General features: G+C 43.0%; 1 protein-coding gene across 9 annotated transcripts in view; it reads right to left on the bottom strand.

The window, feature by feature from the left end:
• The window catches only part of PGCKA1 (PDCD10 and GCKIII kinases associated 1), a 135,248-nt gene that overhangs the window by 17,781 nt on the left and 90,173 nt on the right, over positions 1–27,294 (bottom strand). For 3 of the 9 annotated variants that reach the window (XM_074039520.1, XM_065544860.2, XM_065544859.2), the window contains exons 2-3: positions 13,710–13,758; positions 8,296–8,418 (exon numbers count right to left, since the gene is read on the bottom strand). The exons of 2 other annotated variants lie outside the window; for them this stretch is intronic. In XM_074039520.1, coding sequence (XP_073895621.1) covers positions 8,334–8,418; positions 13,710–13,758 — 134 coding nt within the window. In that variant the 3' untranslated portion in view covers positions 8,296–8,333. Of the gene's footprint in view, positions 1–8,295; positions 8,419–13,200; positions 13,499–13,709; positions 13,759–27,294 lie in introns of all 9 variants that reach the window. 4 more of the 9 variants (XM_045392236.3, XM_045392235.3, XM_015450236.4 and 1 more) reach the window with 2 other exon arrangements.

The raw sequence follows: 27,294 nt of genomic DNA, 5'->3' as shown, positions 1-27,294 counted from the left end.
TCACAGTTTTGTGGAAATATATACACCTAGAAAAGAATTGAGACGGGGTTAACAGTGGTTATCTCAGAGTGGGGTGGAGTGGACACAAGGCTAGTAGGATGGCATGCAGTTGAGAGTCAGGAGATGGAACAGACTTGGACACATATCCTGACTCTGCCACTGTGGGAACTGCAGCAACTTGGTCACAGAGTCCTCATCTGTAAAATGGGGATAATGCTACTTCTTAGGGTTTGTTAAAGGATGAAAAGAGATGATGTTGATAAAGTACATAGCACAATATCTGGTACAAATGAATACTAATTGATAGATATGTAGATTTTTAAATCTGCAATGACCAACCTTCTACAATGAACACATTACTTTTGTAATGAAAGTCATTTCAAAAAATGTAAACACATATAGAATTCTAATTAATGATATACATGCTCAAGTGAAAGCAGAGAAGGGAAATATATGATGTCCACAACTTACTTTGAAATGCCTCAAAATATAAGATGGGTTGGTGGTGGGTATACAGAAGTTTACTACAAAATTCTTTCAACTTTGCTATATGTTTGAAAATATAATACAATGTTGAGGAGAAGGCAGAAAAAAAGAGAATGCCCTTGTTTGTAGGAAATACACAGTAAAGTAAAAGTTGAGCATCCAAAATCCAAAAATCCAAAGTCCAAAATGCTCCCAAACCTGAAACTTTTGGAGCACTTACGTGGTGCCACACTTGACCTCGTGTGACAGGCCACAGTGAAAACAAAGTAAAAATTCTGTTTCATGCACAAATTATTAAAAATATTATATAAAATTATCTTCAGGTATGTGTAAAAGGTATATATGAAACATTTGAATGTCATGTTTAGACTCAGCTCCGATTCCCAAGATATTTCATGATGTATATACAAATATTTCATGATATATATGCAAATATTCCAAAATAAGAAAAAATCCAAAATCTAAAACACTTCTGTTCTAAATTCTTAAAATGATTCAGAAAAAATCATTGCATGTGTATAAAGACAGAACAACAAAGCAAATGTAGTAGATGTTCATGTTTAGGGACTCTGGGTAGAGGATTTATGGGGATTCTTTGCACTTTTCTTGCAACTTTTCTGTTAGTTTGAAATAATGTCAAAATAAAATGTTTTAAAAAGGTGTGGAGTTAAAAACAAAAGTGTGAATCCAAGGTCAGTTCTTAAACTCTGCTTGTCACAACCTGGGCTGGGACCTAACACCTCCAGGAAATCATTGTTGGGGATAATGCTACTTCTTAGCGTTTGTGAAAGGATGAAAAGATTCCCTATACGGCCATGTGTGGCGGCTCACACCAGTAATCCCAGCACTTTGGGAGGCCGAGGTGGGAGGATCACCTGAGGTCAGGAGTTCGAGACCAGTCTGGCCAACGTGGTGAAACCCCGTTTCTACTAAAAATGCAAAAATTGGGAGGCCAAGGCGGGCAAATCATGAGGTCAGGAGATCGAGACCATCCTGGCTAACACGGTGAAACCCCATCTCTACTAAAAATACAAAAAATTAGCCAGGTGTGGTGGCGGGCACCTGTAGTCCCAGCTACTGAGGCTGAGGCAGGAGAATGGTGTGAACCGGGAGGCGGAGCTTGCAGTGAGCTGAGATAGTGCCACTGCACTCTAGCCTGGGCGATAGAGTGAGACTCTGTCTCAAAAAATAAAAATAAAAATAAAAATACAAAAATTATCTAGGCATGGTGGCAGGCACCTGTAATCCCAGCTACTCGGGAGGGTGAGGCAGGATAATCGTTTGAACCCAGGAGGTGCAGGTTGCAGTGAGCCAAGATCATGCCACTGCACTCTAGTCTGGGTGACAGAGTGAGACTCCATCTCCAAAAAAAAAAAAAAAGGATAATAGTCTCCATAAATTAGACCATGGACAGAGATCTTGGAAGGCAGCTCATCAAAAGTCTACCAACCTACACATCATCCTGTATATGTACTGAAGACCACATACAGTCCCAGGATGAGAACTCTAGAGGCAAATAAAGGGTATGGTTCCTGTCCGCAGGCTGTTGCTGCATCTAAGAGGGGGACTCATACTCCAGAGCTTTGGTGCTTGTTGGCTGTCTGCCTTCCCTACTACACATGAGCTCCTCACGGGCAATGCTTAATCCAACCAGCATCCAGCTTGCATGGCGCACTTCATTCTTATTATTCAAATGAAGGAACAGCTGGTGAATGACAGGTGGGAATGAAGGCATGATGGGTATGAGATATTATAAATTATTCTAATAGAGGGTCATGCCCCTTTCCACAATCAAATCTCCTACTACCCAGTGGTCCAAACTACAAGCCAGAGGCAGGAGCTCAGAGAGATGGGAGCGACTGTGGTTCCCCCTTCCCAGCTTGGGAAACAGCAAAACCTCTATCCTGCAATTCCAAGGGTCAAGGACATCCTGCTCCAAGAGTTCTGTCCAACAAACTTTTAAAGCGGCTGCTGGCAGGTGGTTTGCATTTATAGAAGTTGGAGTATTTGGAAGGGAGATACAATAGAATGGAACATGTAAATTTCCAACAATTTGCTAATGTTTAGAAAACATAGCTTGAGATTTCACATAACCTGGCCAGCAGGTGAAGCAGACAAATATTTAGTGAGCCGCTACTAGGGACTGAGGTCCTGACCCAAGAGGGATGAATAAAAATAACTACCAGGAGCTATGCTGCCTTTATAGAAGAAACCAGAGACTGCTTGCCCAACATTACAGACAGTGCTGAACCTAGAGTTGAAAAAGGACTAGAAGATAAACTCTTTGACAGCTCAATCTTTTTTTTTTTGGCATAACCATTTCCTACTTTTGTGGGCAGGCTTTGAAAACTCACGGAACAAATTTTTCTGATGTGTTTACTTTTCTCCTACAGAGGCTAAGCTTCTGCTATTTTGGAGAACTTGAAAGATTATATGCAGACTTTTGTTATCAGCACCATCAAATAGTCCATTTCATGCATTCTCAATAGCCAGTGTGCTAGGATAGATGTGTTAGTACGGCCTAGAGCTGGGTTTGACGGGAGATTTGTGTGCAGGGAAGTGCTCACAGGTTTTCTCCCTAGAAAGGGCTTCTTGGTCAAAATAGGTTTGGGAACAACAGAAGTTAAAGATGAAAAAATTCATGGTTATGAGAAGCAACTGTTTCACTCTGTTTAACCTGATTATTTCCCCACATTATTGGGCTACAGAACTTTTTTTCTCATAACAAACTTATTAACAACCAACGGATCTCATGTTTTGTGGAATACTTCTGAAAAATCTACTATCAAAATAAGAGTCCTAATCATCACTGGAGTTTCACTCCCCAAACTAATTATGCCCTATGGGATTTGGGTGAACTTAGCCAGGCAAAGTCTGTGCCCAGGTGTAAGAAATCCACCTCCTTGGGGCCAGGCGTGGTGGCTCACGCCTGTAATCCCACCACTTTGGGAGGCTGAGGCAGGCAGATCACCTGAGGTCAGGAGTTCAAGACCACCCTGGCTAACATGGTGGAATCCCATCTGTATTAAAAATACAAAAAATTAGCTGGGTGTGGTGGCGGGCGCCTGTAATCCCAGTGATTCGGAAGGCTGAGGCAGGAGAACTGCTTGAACCCTGGAGGCGGAGGTTGCAGTGAGCCAAGATCGTGCCATTGCACTCCAGCCTGGGCAACAAAAGCAAAACTCTATCTCAAAAAAAAAAAAAAAAAAAAAAAAAAAAAAAGAAATTCACCTCCTAGCCATAATGCCATCACCAATGGCATGGACATGGTGAAGTTGTTTAATCTCACCACCCCCCTACTTTTTTTTTTTTTTTTTGAGACAGGGTCTCACTCTATCACCGACTGGAGCGCGGTGGCATCATCTCGGCTCACTGCAACCTCTGCCTCCCAGGCTCAAGCAATCCTCCCACCTCAGCCTCCTGAGTAGCTGCAACTATAGGCGCACACCACCACATCTGGCTATTTTTTTTAAATTTATTTTTTGTAGAGATGGGACTTTGTCATGTTGCCCAGGCTGCAATCTCTTGAGTCCTCAGTTTCTTTATCTGCAAAACGAGTTTGTGAATCAAAGCGCTCTTTCAAATCTAACAATCTAAACGATAAAGTGGGAAAGTAGGGGAACTTCCACTCATTGACTTGATTTCCTTGTTATTGTATGGAATCCTGAGAATTATGCTGAAGGCAGGCTTGGATACATCCGTACTGCACGTGGGGTGCCACACCCAGCGGTTTGTGAACTATCTCTTTGCAATACAGCCCTCTGGGTCCTATGTCCACACTCACCCCAGGCCATGATCTCGACTGAATGATAAAAGGCCAAGTTCTCTGTCTTATTCCCTCAGCTCTGCAGCTCTTTGGGAAATGCCTCTTCAGCCTCTGCCAGGAGGAACTGGGAGACGGGGACAGAATGTGTGTAACAGCAAAGTCCCTGAGAGGGACAAGGGTCTCAGACCAGGGAGACTCCTGATGGTAGAGGACGTGACCTCCTTCTCCACTGGGAATGGGCTGGGAGAGGTGCGCGCTGCCAGGCAGGAAGGCACGGTGGTTCTCAGAGCACTGGCAGCAACCCTGGGCCTCCTGGTGTATGTGCCTGCATTTTAAAGAAAACTACGTAAAAAAATAAGTTTCCAGCAGCCAAAGAAATCAGCCTCTGAGGGTGGAATGTCTGGGTTGAAATTGGTGTATCTCAGTGACAGGTGGCCCTGAACCCTCTGGAATCACACTAGAAGGGCTGCCTCTCTAGCCTTTACCAAGGCTGGCCTCGCCAGCTCTTGCACCTGAGAGGTGCTTCCACTGTAGGATGCTGAGGAACAGGCCAGGGCCTGGTCCCGGGACTATTTTGCTGCTGGATTCACAGGATCTTTGATATCCATGTTGAATGTGGAAACACATTCAACGTGGTTTTTTTGTTGTTGTTATTACAACATAGTGATAATATCACTCCTTTTTTCCCTCCTGTGGTCTTTACAATAGCATATCACAGTCATTTTCATGGATTGAAAAACATTTCATGTGGCCCTTTCCTCTATTCAGGATCTGATACTATTTTTTTCCCCTCTCTAATAATTAGCCTACTATCCTTAAGATCGGTGTGTGACAAATGCTCACAGCTGTGTGCAGCATCACTGACTTCACAATGGCTCCACTGGGTCTTAGTGTGAACCAGGCACTGTGCTAGGTTCTGGGGATACAATGGCACCCAGGTGCTCCTTGGGAGAGCATATAGTCGTGTGTGTGTGCGTGCGTGTGTGTGTGTGTGAGAGAGAGACAGAGACAGAGAGAGATCGATCAATCCTGGTGAAGCCAGATGGCATTTAGATGAACATTCAGGAAGACTGATCACACCACACCAGGAGTTCAGCAGAGTGGTTAAGCGAGTGACTTAGGATCAGAGTAGTCAACAATTCCACTTCCATCGCTCACTAGCTTTGTGACTTCTAGGCAAGTTTCTTCCCCTCTGTGAGTTTCAGTGGCCTAATCTGCAAAATGCGAATGATGATAGTTACAGTTTATGAGGATTGTTCTGAACATTAAATGAAATAAGGATGCATAGTGCTTGCTATAATGTCTGGCATACAGCCAGTACTTAATCACAAAAATCAGTTAACCACCGAGGGTTTACTATGTGCCAAGGACTGTTTTGGGGACTTTCATCTTTCATGTATTAACTCATTTCAACTTTAAAACAACACTTTAAGGTGGGAACCAGTATTTCACAGATAACTAAATGGGAGGTTATATACCTTGCTTGCCCAAGGTTGTAAAAGTTGAAAGTAGGATAGTGAAGGTATTATTAAAGTTGTTGTTGTTTTTATTACTATAATATTTCTAGCATCCATTCTAGTAAGTTTTTCATTTATTTTATTTTTTTGAGTCCGCTGGATTACGCAAGAAGCAGTTTGTGCTCCAGTAGCTTTTGCAAGAGAGAACTGGATTCTCTAGATTTGGGCTGAATTTTATAGGTGCAGTTGCATCAATTCACCAGCAGATGGCAGGATATAGCGGTTATTTTACTCATCTCAAGAGAAGGACTTGGTACAAGAAAGGTCTCAGGACCAGGCGCCGTGGCTCACAACTGTAATCCCAGCATTTTGGAAGGCCAAGGCTGGCGGATCACTTGAGGTCATGAGTTCTAGAGCAGCCTGGCCAACATGGTGGAACCCTATCTCTACTAAAAATGCACATATTAGCTGGGTGTGGTGGTGCACCTGTAGTCCCAACTACTTGGGAGGCTGAGGCAGGAGAATTGCTTGAACTCGGGAGGCGGAGGTTGCAGTGAGCCAAGATTGTGCCATTGCACTCCAGCCTGGCCAACAGAGCAAGGCTCTGTCTCAAAAATAATAATAATAACAAAAAGCCTCACAAGAATTATGGGCTGGCATGGTGGCTCATGACTATAATCCCAGCATTTTGGGAGGCCAAGGTGGGTTGGTCACTTGAGATCGGGAGTTCGAGTCCAGCCTAGCCAACATGGTGAAACCTTGTCTCTTCTGAAAATACAAAAATTAGTCACGTGTGGTGGTGTGCGCCTGTAATCCCAGCTACTCAGGAAGCTGAGGCGAGAGAATTGCTTGAACCCAGGAGTTGGAGGTGGCAGTGAGCCAAGATTGGGCCACTGCACTCCAGCCTGGGTGATAGAGTAAGACTATGTCTCAAAAAGCAAAAAACGAAACAAAAAAAGAACAAAAAAAGAAACAAGAATTATGGCCCAAGTAGCGTGGGTACTTTGCTATGCGGCAAGGTTACAGAGTAGGTGATGTGGTGTTTTAGATGGTTACGGTATTAGTCAGGGTTCTCCAGAGGGACAGAACTAATAGGATAGATATATATGTAAAGGGGAGTTTATTAAGTATGAACTCACATGATCACAAGGTCCCACAATAGCCCATCTGCAAACTGAGAAGCAGGGAGAGCCAGTCCAAGTCCCAAAACTGAAGAACTTGGAGTCTGATGTTCAAGGGCAGGAAGCATCCAGCACAGGAGAGAGACGTAGGCTGGGAGGCTAGGCTAGTCTCGCCTTTTCACGTTTTTCTCCGTGCTTTATATTCGCGGTCAGCTGATTAGCTGGTGCCCACCCAGATTGAGGGTGGGTCTGCCTTCCCCAGTCCACTGACTCCAATGTTAATCTCCTTTGGCAACACCTTCACACACACACACCCAGGAACAATATTTTGCATCCTTCAATCCCATCAAGTTGACACTCAATATTAACCATCACAGTTACTGTCACCTTTAAGCCTGATGAGGCCAGGGCTTTCTCTAGCACTGGCTGGACATGGGGTTTATTCTGGTCTGGCCAAGCAATGGTGGGGTCAAAAGGCTCCCGAAATTCTACAGAGGCCTCTTCACACAATGACTGCACATCACAACTCCATCTGGGTTGGTCTCTGCCCACTGTACATTTGGACAGTAACTCTGTGAAAAAGCCTGGGGGAGGAAGGTGTCCATGGAGCCCAGGGGGTCCAGTTCCTTCCCCCAGGTTAGATCTGGTGCTGCTCCTCCTCCGTGGCTGACCTTGCCCTTCTCCCAGATCCAGGGGCTGCCCGTGGTATAAGCCAATCTCAGAGCACCCCCTTCTACATGAGGGTACATGGTCATGAGCTGGGAGGGAAAGGTAAGCCACAAAATAAATACGGCCCCATGCGAAGGTTTTGTGGGGAGAAGCCCATTGTTTGTTATCTAAAATTAACTCAGAATATCATGGGTGAAAAGGTAACATTTGCGTGAATGACTAGAATGAAACAGAAGGCACACGGAGATGTCAAGTTCTGCCAGTAGCTTGTGGTCATCCTCTCCACACTCCCCAGCCTCCCAGATCCTCCTATACCCTCGTGGGGACAGTTTAAGGAAAAAGTTTGAGAAGCTACGTCCCTATTCTCTGGACTGTAAATTCCTGGAAGTAGGCTCCTGTTTGGAGTAGACAAGATGTAGTTCATTAATGAATAAAGACTAGCGTGTGTGTGTGTGTGTGTGTGTGTGTGTGTGTGTGTGTGTGTGTATGTACGGGGTGGAATCCTGTAGACCGATAGGAGCACAGGGCACTGGGTCGTGAGGAATCCACCTGGCTCTGAGTGGGGCCTGACAGCCTGTGTTTCTAACAAGCTCAGCATCAATCATTACTAAGGGATCTGCTTAAAAATGTCAGACACTGGGCTGGGCGCAGTGGCTCACACCTATAATCCCAGCACTTCGGGAGGCCGAAGCGGGTGGATCACCCGAGGTCAAGAGTTCGAGTCCAGCCTGGCCAACCTGATGAAACCCTGTCTCCACTAAAAATACAAAAATTAGCTGGGCATGGTGGCAGACACCTGTAATCACAGCTACTTGGGAGGCTGAGGCAGGAGAATCACTTGAATCCAGGAGGCGGAGGTTGCAGTGAGCCAAGATCGTGCCACTGCATTGCAGCCTGGGTGATAACAGCGAGACTCTGTCTAAAAAAAAAAGAAAAAAGTCAGACACCCCTGGCATCAGTGCATGGACACTTTCATTTTTATGGCTGCATTACCAGAAGTACTAGTCAGGGTCCTATGAGGATCACATGACTTAAACATGTGACAGGCCTGGCGATGTATGTCTGGCAAACAGCAGGTTCTTAGGAAATGTTGGCTGCTTGTATGTTCATGGCAATCGTCTGTGAGAATATTGACTTTTTTCCTTTCTTTTTTTTAATTTGAGACAGGGTCTCACTCTTGTCACCCAGGCTGTAGTGCAGTGGTGCGATCTCGGCTCACTGCAACCTCCGCCTTCCAGGTCCAGGTGATTCTCCTGCCTCAGCCTCCTGAATAGCTGGGATTACAGGCGGCTACCACCACGCCCGGCTAAGTTTTGGTATTTTTAGTAGAGATAGGGTTTCACTATGTTGGCCAGGCTGGTCTTGACCTCCTGATCTTAGGTGTTCCACCCGTCCTGGCCTCCCAAAGCGCTGGGATTACAGAGGTGAGCCACCGTCCCTGGCTGAGAATATTTTTTAACCATTGGGTGCTAGTTCCTTTTAGACACTGTGTAGAAATGGGCAATGTTTTGACCAAATCTTCCCTGGAACCACGTGGGAACTGAGGTGTGTCTCCATCACAGGGAATGTCTCTGATTTTGCTAAGTAGCCATATCAGGGAGATGGCAGACGTCTGGAAGAAACTTGAAGCATTTGGACAAAGTTAAGTTCCAAAAATGCTGAGGAAGTTTTGGAGGTGGCCATGTGGAGAGGAGTTTATATAACATAGTCTCATAAGGCTGCAAATAGATTTAAAAGGAAGCACAGCTCAGAGCCACCTGCTTGGAATAAACTATTTCAGGGCAATTCCCAGAATCTTACAGTATCCACTGTGGACTGAATTGTGTCTTCCCCTAAATTCACATGTTGAAACCCTAACTCATTGTGAGTGTAATAAGAGATAGGGCTTTCCGGAGGTAATTAAGGTTAAATGAGGTCATCAGGGTGGGGTCCTAACCTAAGAGGATTGGTGGCCTTATGAGAAGAGGAGAGCGAGCACTTCCTCCTGAGCAACCTCAGGAAGATTAGCAAAGGCTTGTGAGTGCAAGTGAACGGTGCTGGTGAGTCCAGAGCACACTGAGGAGAGGCTGTGTGAGGACACAGTGGGCAGGCAGCATCTGCAAGCCGGAAAGAACTCTCCCAGGAATCGAATTTGCCGACACCTTGATCTTGGACCTCCTGGCCTCCGGGACTCTGAGAAAATAAAGTTCTTTTGTTTAAGCCACCCAGTCTAGAGTACTTTGTTATGGTAGCCTTAGCAGACTACCCTGATAGGGCCCTGATTTGAAAGAATCTTAGAAGTCATCCCACCCAACTATTTTATTTTATGAATGTGCTTCCGGACTCAAGACTGGAAGCAAGAACTGGTCGGAAGACAAGAAAAAACGCACAATTTGTCCCCTACTTGTAGGTGAACCTACGTGTGCAGAGTTGGAACCCAATGTTCCTTTAGAGTAAAAATAGGTTTTGCACTTGGAAAGACTGAGCACGGTTTAGAGGCCTTAAACACCCCCTACCAGGGATAAGACACTCTGCTAATTGCTAAGACACTGAGAGGTAGAAGATCTCTGCTGTTTGTTAAATGACTCACCAACTATTCAGGCAACAGGTATTTCCTGAGCACCTATTATGTATCAAGCACCGAACTTGATTCCAGGGATGTAGAAAGAGTTTACTGTCCAGGAAAGGAGACAGGTATATAGATGGATGACTAATACAGTGCCATAAGTACTAGATTCAAATATGTCATATAATATGCTATCTAGGACCAGGAGCTCCAGAGTAACCGTAGGAAGATTAGAAAAGGCTTGTGGACAAAGATGGGCAGATAGTGGTTCTGGTAGATTCCAGAGCACATTCCAGGAGAAAAATGTGCACTCCCACTGCCTTGTTCTCCAACAGCATCATCTCTTTCATACCTGGATTACTAACTGCAACATCACCTTACTATCACCTATACCTGCTAGTATCTCTGGCTAATATATTTGCCACAAAGGAGTCATGATCTTTTTAGGCCATGAATCTGGATCATTATCACTTCCCCTGCCTAAAATTGTTCAGAGGTATCTCATGCTGTTAGGATATTTAGTAGCATGCAATAATGAAGATGATTAAAATATCAAATGTACATAGTCCTACTTACGTACCTGGTGTTCATCGATATGCTTTACATATACACTTGGTTCTCATTATTTGTGGAGTCTATATTAGTGAATTCACTGACTTACTAACATTAATTTCAATACTCATGGTGCTTATGTGGCTGTTCCTGGGTATGTGCAGAATGGCAAAATATTTTGAATCATTAGACGCTTATGTTTCTAGCTGAGCTCAAATAAGATGGCACTGTGCTATACTGTAAATGGGTGTCTTCTCATGGCCCCATTGTTTGCATTTTGTGTTTTTTGTTGGTGATGTCACTGTTAAAAATGGCCCCAGGCATAGTGCTGATGTGTTGTCTAGTGGTCCTAGGTGCAAGAACACTGTGATATGTCTTACAGAGAAAACGTGTGTGTTAGACAAGCTTTGTTCAGAAATGAGTCATAGTGCTGTTAGCCCTGAGTTCAATGTTAATGAATTAACAATACATATGCAAATAAAGTGCTTTAACAACTGAAACACACATAAAACAAGGTTATATATTGATCGGTTGATGAAAATATTGTGACCAGAGGCTTGTAGGAACCTAACCCCATATTTCCCTTGAGAGCAATGGTGCAGTGTTCACTAACTCCTTGTTTGAAGTGACTTTAGAGAACATAACTCCAGTGAATTATGATTATCGACTGCAGTAACTCACTTAAAATTAATAAGAAACTTATACAATAATAGATGAAGTCTTTTCTATCACATACACAGCTTTCTGGTGCATTGTTCCCCCTTTCTTTCCCTGGCCACATTGGCCTTCTTTCAAGTCTTTAAAGTTGATGTTTTGTTCCTGATCTCAAGGACCTTGTCATAGACTATTTCCTTTGCCTTCTCACCCCACCCCATCTAAACCAGCCAGTTTAAAACCCTGTTATTCCACCTCATGTCACCTTTCACTTTACATTCCTAGCGCAACTTACAGTTTTATTTCATTCATTTTTTGACGTCTTTCCTGCCTTCTCAACTATTCAACTCATGAGGGCGGAGCCAGCAAGTCGCCTGCAAGTCTTAACTCTGCTTGTTTGCTCTCAGGCAGAGGAGGATGAGCATATGAGGAGGATTGGGAAAAATGCTCAGAGAGGGAGGGGGCAATCAGGCTTTATTATCAAGAAGCAGGAGAGGAGAGAGTCTTCCATCAAACAGTGTCAGATGCCTCAGAGATAAGGAAAGGATGGAACAGTGCACCTGAATTTCATATCAAGGAGGGTGTTAGTGGGAAATGCAGGAAGGTTGTAGAACGGTGGAGGTGCATGCTGGGGTGCAGCAGGTTGAGGAATGCATGGGGCATATGAAAAGGAGGAGACAGAATTCTTATGGAGCTTGGCTGGGATGGAAAAGACGAAGGGAACAGTCACAGTGGACAAGGATATAGGATTATAGGACGGTTTTGTAGCAGGTGAAAGGTAAATACATTTTCTAAGCCAAGGAGGAAAAAGATAGTTGAAAGAGATTGAGAATAGTAGAAAGAATGGGGGAAAAACTAGGATCAAGTCAAGATCACTAGTGAAGAAATACAACTTAGAAAGATGTAGAGATATACACTTTTCCCTTGGAGCCTAGAGGGAAAGAGGCAAGGGTGATTTTAAGTGGAGACATTTCTAGATGCAGGGTGGGAAGCTGGAGGACTGTAAGCTGTGAGTTTCTTGATGTAGAGGGCAAGGTGTCTGCTGGAAGGACTAGATGTGAAAGCTCAAAGTGACAAGGTTTGGAATGGTGTGTGGTGGAAGGGAAGAGCAACCACTGAAAGGCAGCTGAGCAGTGCTGAGGGTTGGCCTCAGCTGGCCACCAAAAATCTGAGTGATGCCAGTGCATGTAGTTCTGGCATTCTTTCCCTCTCCCAGCAGTGCCCAGCAATCCAGGTAAAGGCCCATAGAATGTGGGTTACTACCCTCGTCCCAGGTTGAGGTATAAGGCAACGGGATTTGGGTCTCAAGAGTGCTGGCAAGCATGGTTGAAGCAATGGACCTGGAGCCTGCACTAAATGGGTAGGGCTGTGTGGCCAAGAGGTTAGCTAAGGAAGAAGAAAGAGTCCTGTGTGTGAGGATCCTAATGAGGTTGGGGGAACAAAAGCAAGACCGGTGACCTGGCATCCTTAAGCATGAGGAATTTGGAGCCATAAGAGATGGTGGCATTGGTACATTAGTGTCTACAATGAAGGACATGGTCCAGGATGTGGCCATGGAAAGTGAAATGTAGTGGAAGTGAGGATGACTCGAGTGCAGAAAGTCAGAAGGGCTTTGGGCCTATGGTATTGAATGATCTGGAGCAGCTGGGAAGTCCCCAGATGATGGCAACAAGTAGGGAAAAGGACAGAATAGGCCAATGGCATGAACCTCAAAGGAAGATAAGGTTTGCAGATCGGAGGCCGCTTGACCATCTAGAATTTGCAAAGGGGAACAAGAATAATCCATGCACCACTTTCAGGAGACACAGAGTGAGGGGACCAGGCTGGTTCCACTGGAGTGAAATATATAGAAGATTATATTACAAGTTCGGCTAAAGATGGAAATGGTCAAGGGCTTGGGAGGGAGACTCAGAGAGAAATAAAGAGAAGGAAGGTCTGTATTCACAGTACCTGGGTCCTAAACAGGAGAGTATACTGGAATCATCTTGAGGGCCAGTCATTATCCCGGAGCCTCTGATTTAGTGGGTCTGAGATGGGGCTTGAGAAACTGAATTTCTAGCAAGTTCCCAGGTGAGGCTGATGCCATAGGTCCTGGGAGCACATGCTGAGAGCCACTGTTCTGAGGCATGGACATTAACTGGAGAAGCTTGAAACTGCCTGGAGATGGGGGGATAGATTAACTGGAAATCTTTCAGTGTAGAGACTTTGTTGAACCATGCATTATCATACTCGTTTTAGAATTGCATCTCTGAAAAACAAACATAAAAAGGAAACAGCAATTCTACTCGAACCTGAGTGGGCCAGAAAGAAAGAGACTATGGGGACTGCTCTGTCTACTGGCTTTAAGGTTTTAGGTATTAAAAACTGTAGCAGAAGACCAAATGATAGAGAATTTAATGGAAAGGGAAGAGAATAGATTTTCCCACCAAAGCATGGAAAGATAAAATAAAATAGCTTACCTGTGTGGAGATTGTCTGTTAGGTTTCTCTCGAAGTTTAACTTCTCTTCCTACAACAACAAAAAAGTTGAACATTGAGATCTGTGGGTTGCCTCCTTTTTACAGCCAGATAGTATTGTGAGTGTGACTGAAGGAAGCGTTTCCTAAAGGGCACTGGGCAGTAATGTGGGGAAGGAGTTCCTGGCTTGGAACAGTTTGCCCAGGAAGGCAAGGGGTTTCACATTTATCAGGCTGGGGTTTGCAGCCCAGCTCCTGACACTCAGCAATCAACTCACAGTTAACCACAATTTCAGTATGTAAAATAATATTACAGTGAGATTTAAATGGAACATCATATAAACTGTTGATCACACACTAGAAATGTTGGAGTTGTCCAATAACCGAAAGCCACCTACTATGGACTGAATGTCTGTGTCCCTGCAAATTCATATGTTGAAATCAATCCCCAGTGTGATGGTATTAGGAGGCGCCGCCCTCTGGGGATAATATTAGTGCCATTATAAAAGAGATCCCAGAGAGCTGCCTTGCCCTTTCTGCCTTATGAAGTTATAGCGAAAGATGGTTGTCTATGAAGAAGGTCCTCACCAGATGCCAAATCGGCTGGCACCTTGATCTTGAACTTTCCAGCTTCCCCAACTCTGAGAAATTTCTGTTGTTTATAAACCACCCACTTTCTGGTATTTTCTTAAAGCAGTCTGAATGAACTAAAACATTCTAGTTGTTAATACTGTTGATAAACATTACATGACAATGTGCCTCTTCTCTGATGGACAAAGTTTTGACTAAGTGAAAAATCCCACAAAAAACAAAACAACAACAAAAACAAGCAAAGTTTAACGAATAAATGTGTGGTATTTCAATAAAATACACGATTTAGAAAACATCTTTGTTTATGATGTATAGAACTTAAGAAAGTAAAACAAGTGTTCAGATTTTTATCCAATTCTCTGTGATTATTAGAATAATTTACTACATATGGACACATCATTTTCAAGAAATGCTCTTATTCCACTCCCAAGTAGACTATATATCGAGATAACGAGCTCTGTCTTATGATATTGGAATGGTTTTACATCCTTTCAGTGATTTAATTTTATATTCTTGTTAGCGAAATCTTTTCACTTGGTTATTATTTTTTAAAATTGTTCAATAACTCCTTAAGAGCTAATACATTGCTCAAATGTCACACAATTATTCTATTATTCTTATTTTTTATCATAGCACTCAGAATTCAATTTAAATATTACTTGATAAGGAAGACAGGAGAAAGGCAAGTTCATGCCTGCAGGGAGATAACCCTGTAGCAGGGGAGAGCAAGGAGGTGAGAAGAGCTTACAACCAACTACAATATCATTCAGGGTACAAACAATGCCATCAAAAGGACATCAACAAAATCCTGAGGCCACTCAGATAGGGAAGAGAGTGTAACTGGGCGGTTTCAAGAAGCTGACAGCACCTGAGCCAGGCACTGAAACAGACAGGAATCATATCGGATGAAAAACTAATAAAGGGGCTGGGTGTGGTGGCTCACACCTATAATCCCAGCACATAGCGGGGCTGAGGCAGGCGGATCGCCTGAGGTCAGGAGTTCGAGACCAGCCTGGCCAAAATGGTAAAACCCCGTCTCTACTAAAAATACAACAAATTAACCTGGCATGGTGGCGGACGCCTATAATCCCGGCTACAGAGGAGGCTGAGGCAGGAGAATGCTTGAACCCCGGGGACAGAGGTAGCAGTGAGCCGAGATGGCACCACTGCACTCTAGCCTGGGCAACAAGAGTAAAACTCTGTCTCAAAACAAAAACAAAAACAAAAACATAAAAAAAGAGAAAAGAAAAAAGAAAAACTAATAGTGACCAGGTGTGTCGGGAGGGTCTTTTAGGCAAGGGGAATGTGACAGAGATGAGGCAGAAAGAATGGAGTATCATTTAGTCAACAAAGAATTTTGAACTCCTACTGTGTGACAAGCCCTATGCTATGTACAGGAAACTGCAGGCTTTAGGTAACAAAAACTGTAGTGAAAGACTGTTAGAAAATTTAATGAAACGTGGAAAGAATAGGGTGGGATGCCAGGTGGTGTGTCCTACAGAATGACAGCCTGATGGGAACAGTAAATATTCTGGATTGCTTGATGTTTAAGGAGGAGACTCAGGGGGAACAAGAATTTCCATGGAGTATTAGGAGTCACTCCAGGGAGTGAGATGTGAAGAGGGAAGAAGGCAGAACCACAGGATTTGAACATCTACATCTATGGGCTGAAGGGTTCTCGGTGAAAGAAACAGACAAGCAGCAGTAGAAAAGGTTTGAGGTACAAGGCTCTACAGTGCCTCAGCTGAAGAGAACAGCTACCAGCCCAACAACATCAAATGCTGTGCAGAGAATCGAGACCATTTTAAAAACTGGATCTTTATCTTGACTTTGATTATACTGTATTCCCTGTAGAACAAATCCAAAATCTACCTCTCGAGCCACACCCGTTGTCTCCTAAGCACCAGACCCATATTTTCCATGTGGGTGATGCAGCATTTCTGAAGAGAAGACCTTAGCAGTCAGTTCCTCCACAACCATTTTTGGAAAGATAAAGAAACCAGAGGGCATGAATCTTAGTGACATACCCAGGGCCATGCAAGGAATCGGTGGGGAGGAGTCAGGACTTGTTTCCTGGCCTCCTGTCTCAGAGTGTCCTCTATGAATTGAAAACATCACATAATTCTTGTTTTTGTTTTGAACAAAGTACCCAGCTGTCTGTTAGAAGCTACTCTCAGATGTCTTCACATTTAGTGAGCTGTTACTGAGTGCCTAAGGTGTACCATGTGGAGTGCTAAGCACTGAGAGTACAAAAGGGGAATAGAACACCTTACCATGCAGCTGACTAGGTGGTTGGTAGACAGATCAAAACCAGTGGTAAGTGCTTCCTAGGATACCAACTGGATGTGGCAATTTGGAGTTACAGGTGAGAATCTACTTAGAGTGAGGGTTGGACCCATTGAGAGGGTAGCATTTAAACTGGAATCTAAAACATGAGATGGAGCCAGCTATGCAATGGAAACCTCTCATTAAACCACTGCATTGTTAAAAAACCTTAAGTGGTTCTGTATTTCCTACCAAATCTTAAATATCCTCAGCTATGCATTCAAGACCTTCTACAATACGACATCCATGGCCTTCCTAGTGTATCTGGGTAACTCCTCTAGCTACTTTCCATTTCCAGCCAAACTAGACTTTTCATTATTCTTTAATGCCAATGCTTCTGTGTGTTTGCACATATTATTTCCCCCAGTTGACATACCTCCTTATCAATCAATACTTTGCAAAATTCTATTTATCCTTCAAAACTCATTTCACACACTACTTTCTCCAGGAAGACTTAAAAAAATTCCAAAGTAAACATAATTACTCTATTTAAAATATTTCTAGGCCTGGCATGGTGGCTCATGCCTGTAATCCCAGCACTTTGGCCGAGGTGGGTGGATCACCTGAGGTCAGAAGTTCGAGACCAGCCTGAGCAACATGGTGAAACCTTGTCTCTACTAAAAGTACAAAAATTAGCTGGGCGTGGTGGCACATGCTTGTAGTCCCAGCTACTTGGGAGACTGAGGAGGAGAATCACTTGAACTGGGAGGCGGAGTTTGCAGTGAGCTAAGACTGCATCACTGCACTCCAGCTTGGGTGACAGTGAGACTCCGTCTCTAAATAAATAAATAAATAAATAAATAAATAAATAAATAAATATTTCTAAAGGATCTTTAAACTCTTTGTATTAGTCCATTTTCATACTGCTATCAATAAATTCTGAGACTGGGTAATTTATAAAGAAAAGGTGGTTTAATGGACTCACCGTTCCACATGGCTGGGGAGGCCTCACAATCATGGCGGATGGTGAAGCAGAAGCAAAGGCACATCTTACATGTCAGGAGGCAGGGCAGTGTGTGCAGGGGAATTGCCCTTTACAAAAACATCAGATCTCATGAGATTTATTTGCCATCATGAGAATACCATGGGAAAAACCCACTCCTATGATTCAATTACCTCCCACTGGGTCCCTCCCACAACACGTGGGGATTATGATAACTACAATTCAAGATGAGATTTGGGTGGGGACACAACCAAACTATATCACTCTACCAAGGTGGACAGCTCTGATCACTTTCCGCCTTGGATTATAGTATGTAATTCATTTCTACAATGTTTCCTCTATCAGACTATAAACCCTCAGGAGAGAAGGCCATGGTTTCATCAATGTTTATCTGCACATTGTGTCTCCTGGCACAGTGACTTGCATATAGGTGGTACCTTGCATGTTTTTTAAAAATTTGACTTAAAAATATCATTGGCAATTTAAAGATGCCTAATACCAATGTATAATATTATAACACAACAATGCTCATATTTTAATGATTCTAAGATGTACATGTATTCATTTACCTTTTAACATATCTGGAATTGGAATGTACCTCACAATCATTGGCATATCATGGTTACATTGGCAGCATTTTCTATCTTTATGTTATATAAGATAATGGTACATGTTACAGTTGATGGCATCTAATATTTAATGAAATGTGGCATTTAATTCTATATTTATTTCAGCAATATATTATGCAAAAATTTCACAAACAATACCCTATATTGAACAAGTATCTACTTTGTGCACAGTTATACAAAGAAGTCCTTCTAAGATGAAACTAACAATATCCAGGGATAAAGTAAGAATTTTATGAGCTCCAAGAACTATAAAGATCAGGTGTTGAAATAACAATAGCCATGAAATAAGATGCATCAAAGAAGTTCTAATTTTTCCCAGAATGATTTTTTGAAATAATAAATCTTTTCAAAAATAAATATTTTTTGGTATATTGCTGGTGCCTGGAAAATATGTGTTTCCATACATAGAAACAAGTATAAATAACTCATTTGATGGGCTAGCTAGCACTGGCATGACACTGGCTTGTACATGGGGAAGACCTGACGCCTGGTACAGTCAATCAGCACTAAGCATTGTGGGAGTTTGGGAGAAGAAGGAATCCCACTGCAACAAAGCTGCCAGGAAAGGCTTTATAGAAAAATGAGGCCATGAGAGATGGGTAGAAATGAATTAGGCAGAGGCTGGGTGCTGTGGCTCACGCCTGTAATCCCAGCAATTTGGGAGGCCGAGGCAGGTGGATCACAAGGTCAGGAGATCGAGACCATCCCGGCTAATACAGTGAAACCCCATCTCTACTAAAAAGACAAAAGATTAGCCGGGTGTGGTGGTGGGCGCCTGTAGTCCTAGCTACTTGGGAGGCTGAGGCAGGAGAATGGTGTGAACCCAGGAGGTGGAGCTTGGAGTGAGCGGAGATCGTGCCACTGCACTCCAGCTGAGCAATAGAGCGAGACTCTGTTGTTACAAGATGGATATGGCATATGTGGCCAGGTTATTGGGGCCTTTGAAAGTAGGTCCAGAAGACCAAATATGATGTGATTGGCAAACAAATTATGTTCTGAAGTGGCGAATGACAGGATGAAAGCAATATATTAGAAAGCATGACCTACCAGTAGTAAGCAGAGAAAATGAAAAGGGTTGGGCACAGAAAGACTTGCTAAGAGTTTACCCTTTGAATTTAATGATGAGATGAAAAGAGCCTGGCATGTGGTGGCATCAAAGGGAATCCAGAGGAAGGAGCAAATTTGAAAGTTATTTTTTACAAGATTTCTTGGATTTTTGAATTAATTTCTACCGCCTCTGGTTTCTCTTAGCTCATTGGTTTATATGTTTATTACACATAGTATTATACAAGAGTTACGTAGCCTCACTAGCTCTTATGCATAAAATGACAATGATAATAGTACCTTTTTCAGACAGTAGTTAGGATTAAGTGAAAGAACACAGTAAGGTATGGAGCACAGTAGTTGGTACAAAGTAATTTCAACAGTGTTGGCTGTTTCTTGATTCATCACTGTTATTGTCATCATCCCCATCCTCCTCCTCATTACCTATTAGTTTTCAGTTTTTCTCCCTGCCACTACAATGGAAGCTCCTTGAATCTAAGGATCAGATCTCATTATCTTTATTTCTTCAAAAAGAAATACAAAGCAGGACTTCTGTAAATATGTACTATATTTTAAGGGGAAAAAATTCCAGATTTCCATGGAAGAAGGAATTTGTATGACAAAAGAAGGAATTATTAGAATTATCCATAGTTTTGGAGGCTGACAGAATGGAAGAGCGGTGGTTCCATAAACGAGACAGTTGGCAGGAGGACAATATGCAGAGCTTCAGAGATCCTGAAGTCAGCAGTTAACCTACTGAGCTGAAACGATGATGACGATGAATGGGGGGATGACAACAGAAAGGTGGTGGACGGGACAAATGCGTCCGACTACCTCCCATTGAAACAAAGGCAGAAACCCAAAGGGAGAGCAATAGAGGAGGTAAAAACAGAAAGCGAAGTCACTGACCTCATAAATCAGCACTCTGGAAAACAAAGGATTAGCCCAATTTAGATGGTAGAATCCTTAAAGTCCCAAGGAAAGTAAGAGTGAATTATGAAGGACTAAAATAAGAATAGTTTGGAAGGTTTTTAAGAAGAAGTCAGGTTACCAAATCGCTTCCTGCACTCCTTAGAGTGGTTTCTACTTTCCATCTCAGCCAAAGAATACAGGTTGAGTGTCGGGACAGGGTGAAACGGGGTTTCTGGACTGGAAACAACAGTAGAGGACACAGTGGAGGGCAGGGGTTTCATACCAAAACCAGAAGGATTAAGTGAACATGTGCACAGGGAATGTTGGGGACTGCAGCCTGCTCCCCTCCTTGGTTCTGTGAGAATGCCCGGCAGCTGCCCTCTAGTTGTCCTCCAGACATCCAACAAAAGTCTCTACCATAAAGATAGAGATTAAAACCAAGCAACCTGACCAGGTGCGGTGGCTCATGCCTGTAATCCCAGCACTTTGGGAGGCCGAGGCGGGTGGCTCACCTGAGGTCAGGAGTTTGAGACCAGCCAGACCAACATGGAGAAACCCCATCTCTACTGAAAATACAAAAATTGGCCAGGTGTGGTGGCACATGCCTATAATTCCAGCCACTTGGGAAGCTGAGGCAGGAGAATCACTTGAACCCAGGAGGCAGAGGTTGCGCCCCTGAGATTGCACCATCGCACTCCAGCCTAGGCAACAAGAGCAAAACTCCATCTCAAAAAAACAAAAACAAAAAAACAAAAAACAAAAAACAACCAAGCCACCAACAAAAAGCACTTGGAGGAAACAAAGAATAGAAAAAAGAAAACCCCAAACAACAAACAAAAAACCAACCCCCAAACCAGACCCCAAACCACTGACAATAACATCCTCATCGTGTTACTTGTTCCCCCAAACGCAAAGCTATGTTTTTTTTTTTTAATCAGAGAACAAAGAGAAGCTCCTTGAAATTAAAACAAGACAGCAAAAACAACTATTTAAATAGAGAATCTAGAAGAAAAAGGTGAAGAAATCTCACATAAATTAGCAAAATAGATAAAGTCATTTAAAATTGAATAAAAAAGATAAAAGAAAAATTAGAAGACCAATCAGGAGGTCCAGTATCCAAATAATAGGAGTTGCAGGAAGAGAGAACAAACAAAAGAAGGGAAGGAATTTATCTCAAAATAATTTGAGAAAATTTTACATAATTGAAGGACATGAGTTTCTGGATTGAAAGGACTCAGCCATTGCCCCATATAATGTTTTAAAAAAGAATCAAAACTAAGATACATCACTGAGATATTTCCGAAGTAGGATAAAAGTGAAGATCCAGTAGCCTTCCAGGAAAAAAACAAAAACAAACCCAATGATATACGAAGAGCTTGGCATCAGCATGATCCTGGACTTCTTAAACATACATACCCACAAATAATTCTAAATCTGGCCAAACTACCAATTCAGTGAGAGGGTAGGATAAAGACATTTTCAGATGTGAAAGGTCTCAAAACATTTATCATCCATATATCTTTTCTCAGGCTATGAGAAGCTACTGGAAGATATAAAAAACAAGCGAGGGAGTAAACCAGGAGGCAATGATGAGGGATAGAGAAAATAGGGCATTAAACACACAAGAGAGGCAAAAGTATTACCAAGGATGACGGTGATGGGAGATCCCAGAATGCCTCCAGTATGTACAAGAGAGGGCACAGCCTGTTCAGATTGGAGAAGCTAAGGCTCTGGTGGCCTTCTTTTAAGAGATGAAATGGATGGAATAACTAAAGTGTCCCAAAGGGAAAGACTTATATAACATGGAAATAATTTGAGGCTGAATCAGTGCTAGGTATACAGAATATTCAGTAAATGAGAAACAAGCCCTTTGCTACCTCCAGAAAAATGCTGTACAGCAAAGGAAATATAATGGCAATCCACTCTCTGGTTCAGCTTTCAATAGTATTTACATAGTTATAAAATTCCTCTAACCCAAATTAAAGGTGGGGGGGTTCAGTGGAGAATGGTGGCATTCCTTATGTATGGTGGGGCTGGAGGTGGTAGCTTCTTCCACTGTGGAAGATGATGCCTATTACTGGAAAAAACCCTACCAAAGAAATCGTAATAGAAGTGTGCATTTAGAGAGAAAGAGGCAAATACCAAAACAATCACTTAAAAGAGCGATTTCATTTGAGAAAAGAAAAATGTGCTTACAGGTGAGCAGACTGGGCTTGACCTGGAGATTTGGGGACCAGTCTAGTCGTAAGAGAAAGTCATGAGAAAGAGTGAATTAGATGATAGCAAGCAGTAGCAATCTGGCTTCTGAAAGAGCCAGCTCACATCCATTTATTCAACTTACATTAATTATTAAACATCTAGTGTTGTGGGCCAGATCATATGCTAGTAGGGATCACAGCCCAGATAAATAAGACATCAAGCTTGTAATTTAGCGGGGTGGGTGCACCTAAATAATTAGATGCAATGATATAATAAAGATTCTAGGCAAAACACCATGAAAGTGGAGTGGGGGTGGTGTCCTACAATCAATCTTTCTGAATATTCTGGAGCTGCACAGTCAAAATGTTAAACACTAACCACATATGGCTACTTAAATTACTTAAAATTAAATACATTAAAATTTCAGCTCCTTGGTTACACTAACGAGCCATACTTCAAGGGCTCAAAAGCCACATGTGGCTAGTGGCTACTGTATTGTACAGTATAGACACAGAACATGTTCCTCATCACAGAAAGTTCTATTGGAGAGTGCTTCTTACACGTTCTTAAATGGTGTTTTTTACAGCATATTCAAGTACAACATTAAACTCCTGAAGGATAACATTCCATGGTCTGTTAGCATATAGATTCTTGCTTGATATTTATCCAGGTAACTTATCTGTACGTGGAATGGAATTTTTACTTTGTAGAATGTTAGTTTTCATCCTACATGAACTAGGAGGGGTATTTCTTCTCCTGATACTGTTTGACCACCCACAGGTGTTGGGGACAAATGCTGCTGGTGACCAAAAGTCGGTCTTTGGGAAGGCACTTTTGCATAGTGGTGCAGGATAAATGCACCTGGTGGCAATAATTTAAGTATGCCCTTAGAATGACCCTGTATAATGTGTATTCTGAGCTACGGAATCCAGGAGTGACCAACTCAGAGATTCCTTTCTTATCTATGATAAACATCTGAGACCCGGCCTGTCCCATGGAAGATGTGCTGCACAGGGGATTGAGGCCTGAGTTTTGGGTTAAACAAAGGTTGCCAGGTGGAGGGTATTAAGGGGATGGTAAGTGAAAATACCGTATAGAGTGCATGCAGTTTGCAAGTTGCCTAGTCCGCTACCACTGGGCACTGTGGTTATGTTGTCCAGCTTGCCCCCACTGGACTCTCCCCTGTAAGTAGGCCCCAAATAAGCCCCATGTCTCATTTGCTGGCTCTAGATGTCTTTTTTCGACCTCTTGAACCTGGTGCCTTCCCTATTGACGTTAATAGGAGTTGAGCACAAATGGAAAAGAGGGGTGAGCTCTAGAGCCAGAAACTCCTGAATTTGAATCGGCTCCACTACTTACAAGCTGTGTGGCCTTGAGAAAATGTGTCAGCCTCTCTGAGGTTCCTTTGTTCCTTCACATGAGGTGTACACACAATGCATGAATCAGGGTAAGCTGGTGTCAGAAGCACAAAAGTGGCCGCGGCCTTGTGGCTAATTGTTAATATGCAGCATTTGATGAGTAGGCTGGTAGGGCAGGGCCCCTAAGAGGGGCTGGTAGAGGGCAGAGAGAGCAGACTCTCCTCCCCGCTCATTTCTGCTCATCATCACCCTGTTAAAGGGTCTATCATTGCCCCAAGACTTAAGTACCTCTAACAGGAAGACTTTCTGTGCAAAGGGAAAGATAAGGGAAAAGGGCACCAGCATTTACTGAAAACCAGGACATGCCAGACCCACTTGTGGGTGCTTTAGATTGTTCTATAAGTCCTCCCAACAACGTTGTGGGGAGTTAAAGCATGGGAGGAAGGGAAGGGTTGTGGGTTGTGGAAAAGGAAGCATGCTGGGAGATAAATCCACTAGGATGGGCTGGGGTTAGGTGGGGAGAGGCCGTGAATACCATGCCAAATGCCTGACTCTGAGAGATTTCGGTTCATGATAATAACTGGTGGGAACATGCTGGACTCATTGGTGGGGAAGAACGGTCAAGGTGGGCTCAGCCAGCCTAGGACTTCTCTGCAGACAGGTGTTTTATACTTCAGAGTTTACACCCAGAGTGGACAGGCTATTTGTGTTACCTTCTTTAACTTCCATGAAAGGAAAAAGTTTTTTTTTTCCAAGTGGAGTTAAATTCTAAATATAATAAGCCTGAGTTGGCTCTAACACTGGTTGCAAGAATTAACTTTTCCTTGTAATCTGTAAACGCAGTCAGGTTTGTTTTCCATTTTTCTTTGATGGGTTTCCCCCACTCCCACCCCCACCTCTACATGGGACCAATATCTGAATAGAAAGCAAAGAGCTCAAGCTGGGCTCCTTTTTCTGAACAAGCTTTGCAAGCTTTGCAACATCTTCCTTGGATACGATTCAGCTGGGGGCCTTCCCTGTATCCCAAGAGGAATTCCTGTGTCCTTACACAGGGGCTCTTTGTTGTCAGAGGTTATGAGAAGTTAACCACGACTTTGCACAAGGAAATATCTTTTCATTGTGTGAAGTAACGATCAAAGAGGAATGTAATTTAAACCAAGGAAACAAAACCGTGATTTATATCTAGAATCTCCACAGAAAGAAGAAAAATCCTAGTTACTTCACTAAAGCACAATCATCTGTGGGAGAGAATGTAAGATTCACTCGTTTATCGATTAACGTTAAAGTTTAGTCCTTAGTTTATGCCAAATTCTACAAAAACTTTCTTTTTGCACTTGCTCTGCTCAGATCTGGTCTTTTCCAAATGCTTAAAGACCTCTGTTCATTAAACATGTTGTATACATTTGCATATACATAATGTGATTTATACACAACATACATTAAAACATAGGTAATTATGCACGCATGCGCAAATACATATAACCACACAAAACTTGGAAAAAGAGCGGAAAAAAGGTCAACCATAATCAGAGCAACTGAACCGTGTGTGTGTGCAAATTTTTTCAAGGGTTTATGTCCATCTGCATACAAATTCTACGCAAAATACGAACAACTTCGTGTCCCACTTCTTTTTCTTGTGTGGTTTTTAATTTTTATTTTTTTCACATTTAGTAACAGTAAGGTGTAGTATCTTATAAAATATATAGAAGAGAGGCTTTTGAATGTTCTCATGATAAAGAAATGATAAATGCGTGAGGTGATACATACGCTAAATACCCTGTTTTGATCATTATACAACATGTTCACTTTTTTTCACTTGGCATCATGTCTCTGGCCTTTTCCATGACTATATATAATGTTCATAATAATTGTTTTAAATTCTTGCAATTATTCCAAGAGTGACTGTCATGCCAAACCCCCATTAATTCCAGTGAGGATGGCAGCAGGTCCGAGAAGCTGAAGAAGAGACCTGGAACCAGGGAATGCAACACAGGATTTATTTTTATTTTTATTTTTATTTATTTATTTTTTTGAGCAGGAGTCTCGCTCTGCTGCCCAGGCTGGAGTGCAGTGGCTGGATCTCAGCTCACTGCAAGCTCCGCCTCCCGGGTTCACACCATTCTCCTGCCTCAGCCTCCTGAGTAGCATGTGCCACCTCGCCCGGCTAGTTTTTTGTATTTTTTTTTTTTTTTTTAGTAGAGACGGGGTTTCACCGTGTTAGCCAGGATGGTCTTGATCTCCTGACCTCGTGATCCACCTGCCTCGGCCTCCCAAAGTGCTGGGATTACAGGCTTGAGCCACCGCACCCGGCCCTATTTTTATTTTTATTTTGAGATGGAGTCTTGCTTTGTCGCCCAGGCCGGAGTGCAGTGGAGCAATCTCAGCTCAATGCAACCTCTGCCTCCCAGGTTCAAGTCATTCTCCTGCTTCAGTCTCCCGAGTAGCTGGGATTACAGGCGTGCGCCACCACGTCTGGCTAATTTTTGTATTTTTATTAGAGACAGGGTTTCGCCATGTTGGCCAGGCTGGCCTCGAACTTCTGACCTCAGGTGATTCGCCCACCTTGGCCTCCCAAAGTGCTGGGATTACAGGTGTGAGCCACTGCACCCGGCTGCCACAGGGTTTAGAGGGGAACTTACATATTGGGACAGACCAGTGGCAGCAGGCTGAATAGGAGAACCACGGGACCAGTGGCAGCAGAACACGATAACCACAGTCACTCATGAGAAGCATGTCACTTATATAGCATTTTTCATGCAACATCCTCCCTTTAACAGCTTCCACTTAACCTTCATTTAACTGAGAAGAAAGGGCCTTAATCCCATGTATGGTCTGTTTTTCACAGGATTGGTTGGGGGCTCAGATGTTTCTCATAGATAAGGAATGAATCTCTGGGTTGGCCACTCCCAGATTCCTTAGCTTGGAACTCCAAACACACATTCAGGTGCGAGTGCTATGTGGGGTCATTCTTAGGGTATGCATAGGTTATCATTGTGACGTGCATCTCCCTTACAGCGACCCCTGACAGTTAATTAAGCATTGTTCTCTAGAGTTTAACATTTTTGGAACTTAACATTTTTGGTAAAATCACCCTCCTTGCAGCTTCCAAGTTCAGTGTCTACAGTGCTGACTATAACAGGCCGTGAGTTTAATGTGTGAGATGATTTTGATTTTCTTTATCTTTCCATTCTTTTCTATTTTTCTGATGTGAAGTAAAGGTGACCTATGGGACCCGGCAGTTAGAAACTTAAACAGGAGATTAAGTTCCTCCATCACAAACCAGGAAATGCGAATCTACAAGGCATCACTGCTATCAAATTCACACCTCCAGGGAAAGTGGCAGGAAAGTCCGTCCAGCAATAACCTGTCCCAGGCAGAAACCCTCCTTTTCCAAACAGCTAAAGACCCCACCTGGCAGACTCCAGGAAATCAGAGCCAAATTCTCAACTCCTATGAAGTTCATCATGTTCTCTCTCTTTGCAGCACAAGTTCTTCCCAGGTGGAGATGGCAAGGTGTGTCTCTTTTAGCATCAGGGGCCCAAGAATGATGATGACAGTCATTCTGTAAATCTGCAGGTACCCAATGCC

This window comes from Macaca fascicularis, chromosome 5, assembly GCF_037993035.2.
Source record: "Macaca fascicularis isolate 582-1 chromosome 5, T2T-MFA8v1.1".
Lineage (NCBI taxonomy): Eukaryota > Metazoa > Chordata > Mammalia > Primates > Cercopithecidae > Macaca > Macaca fascicularis.
The sequence above is the reverse complement of the archived record's forward strand: the minus strand, read 5'-3'. Positions and strand labels throughout refer to the sequence as shown.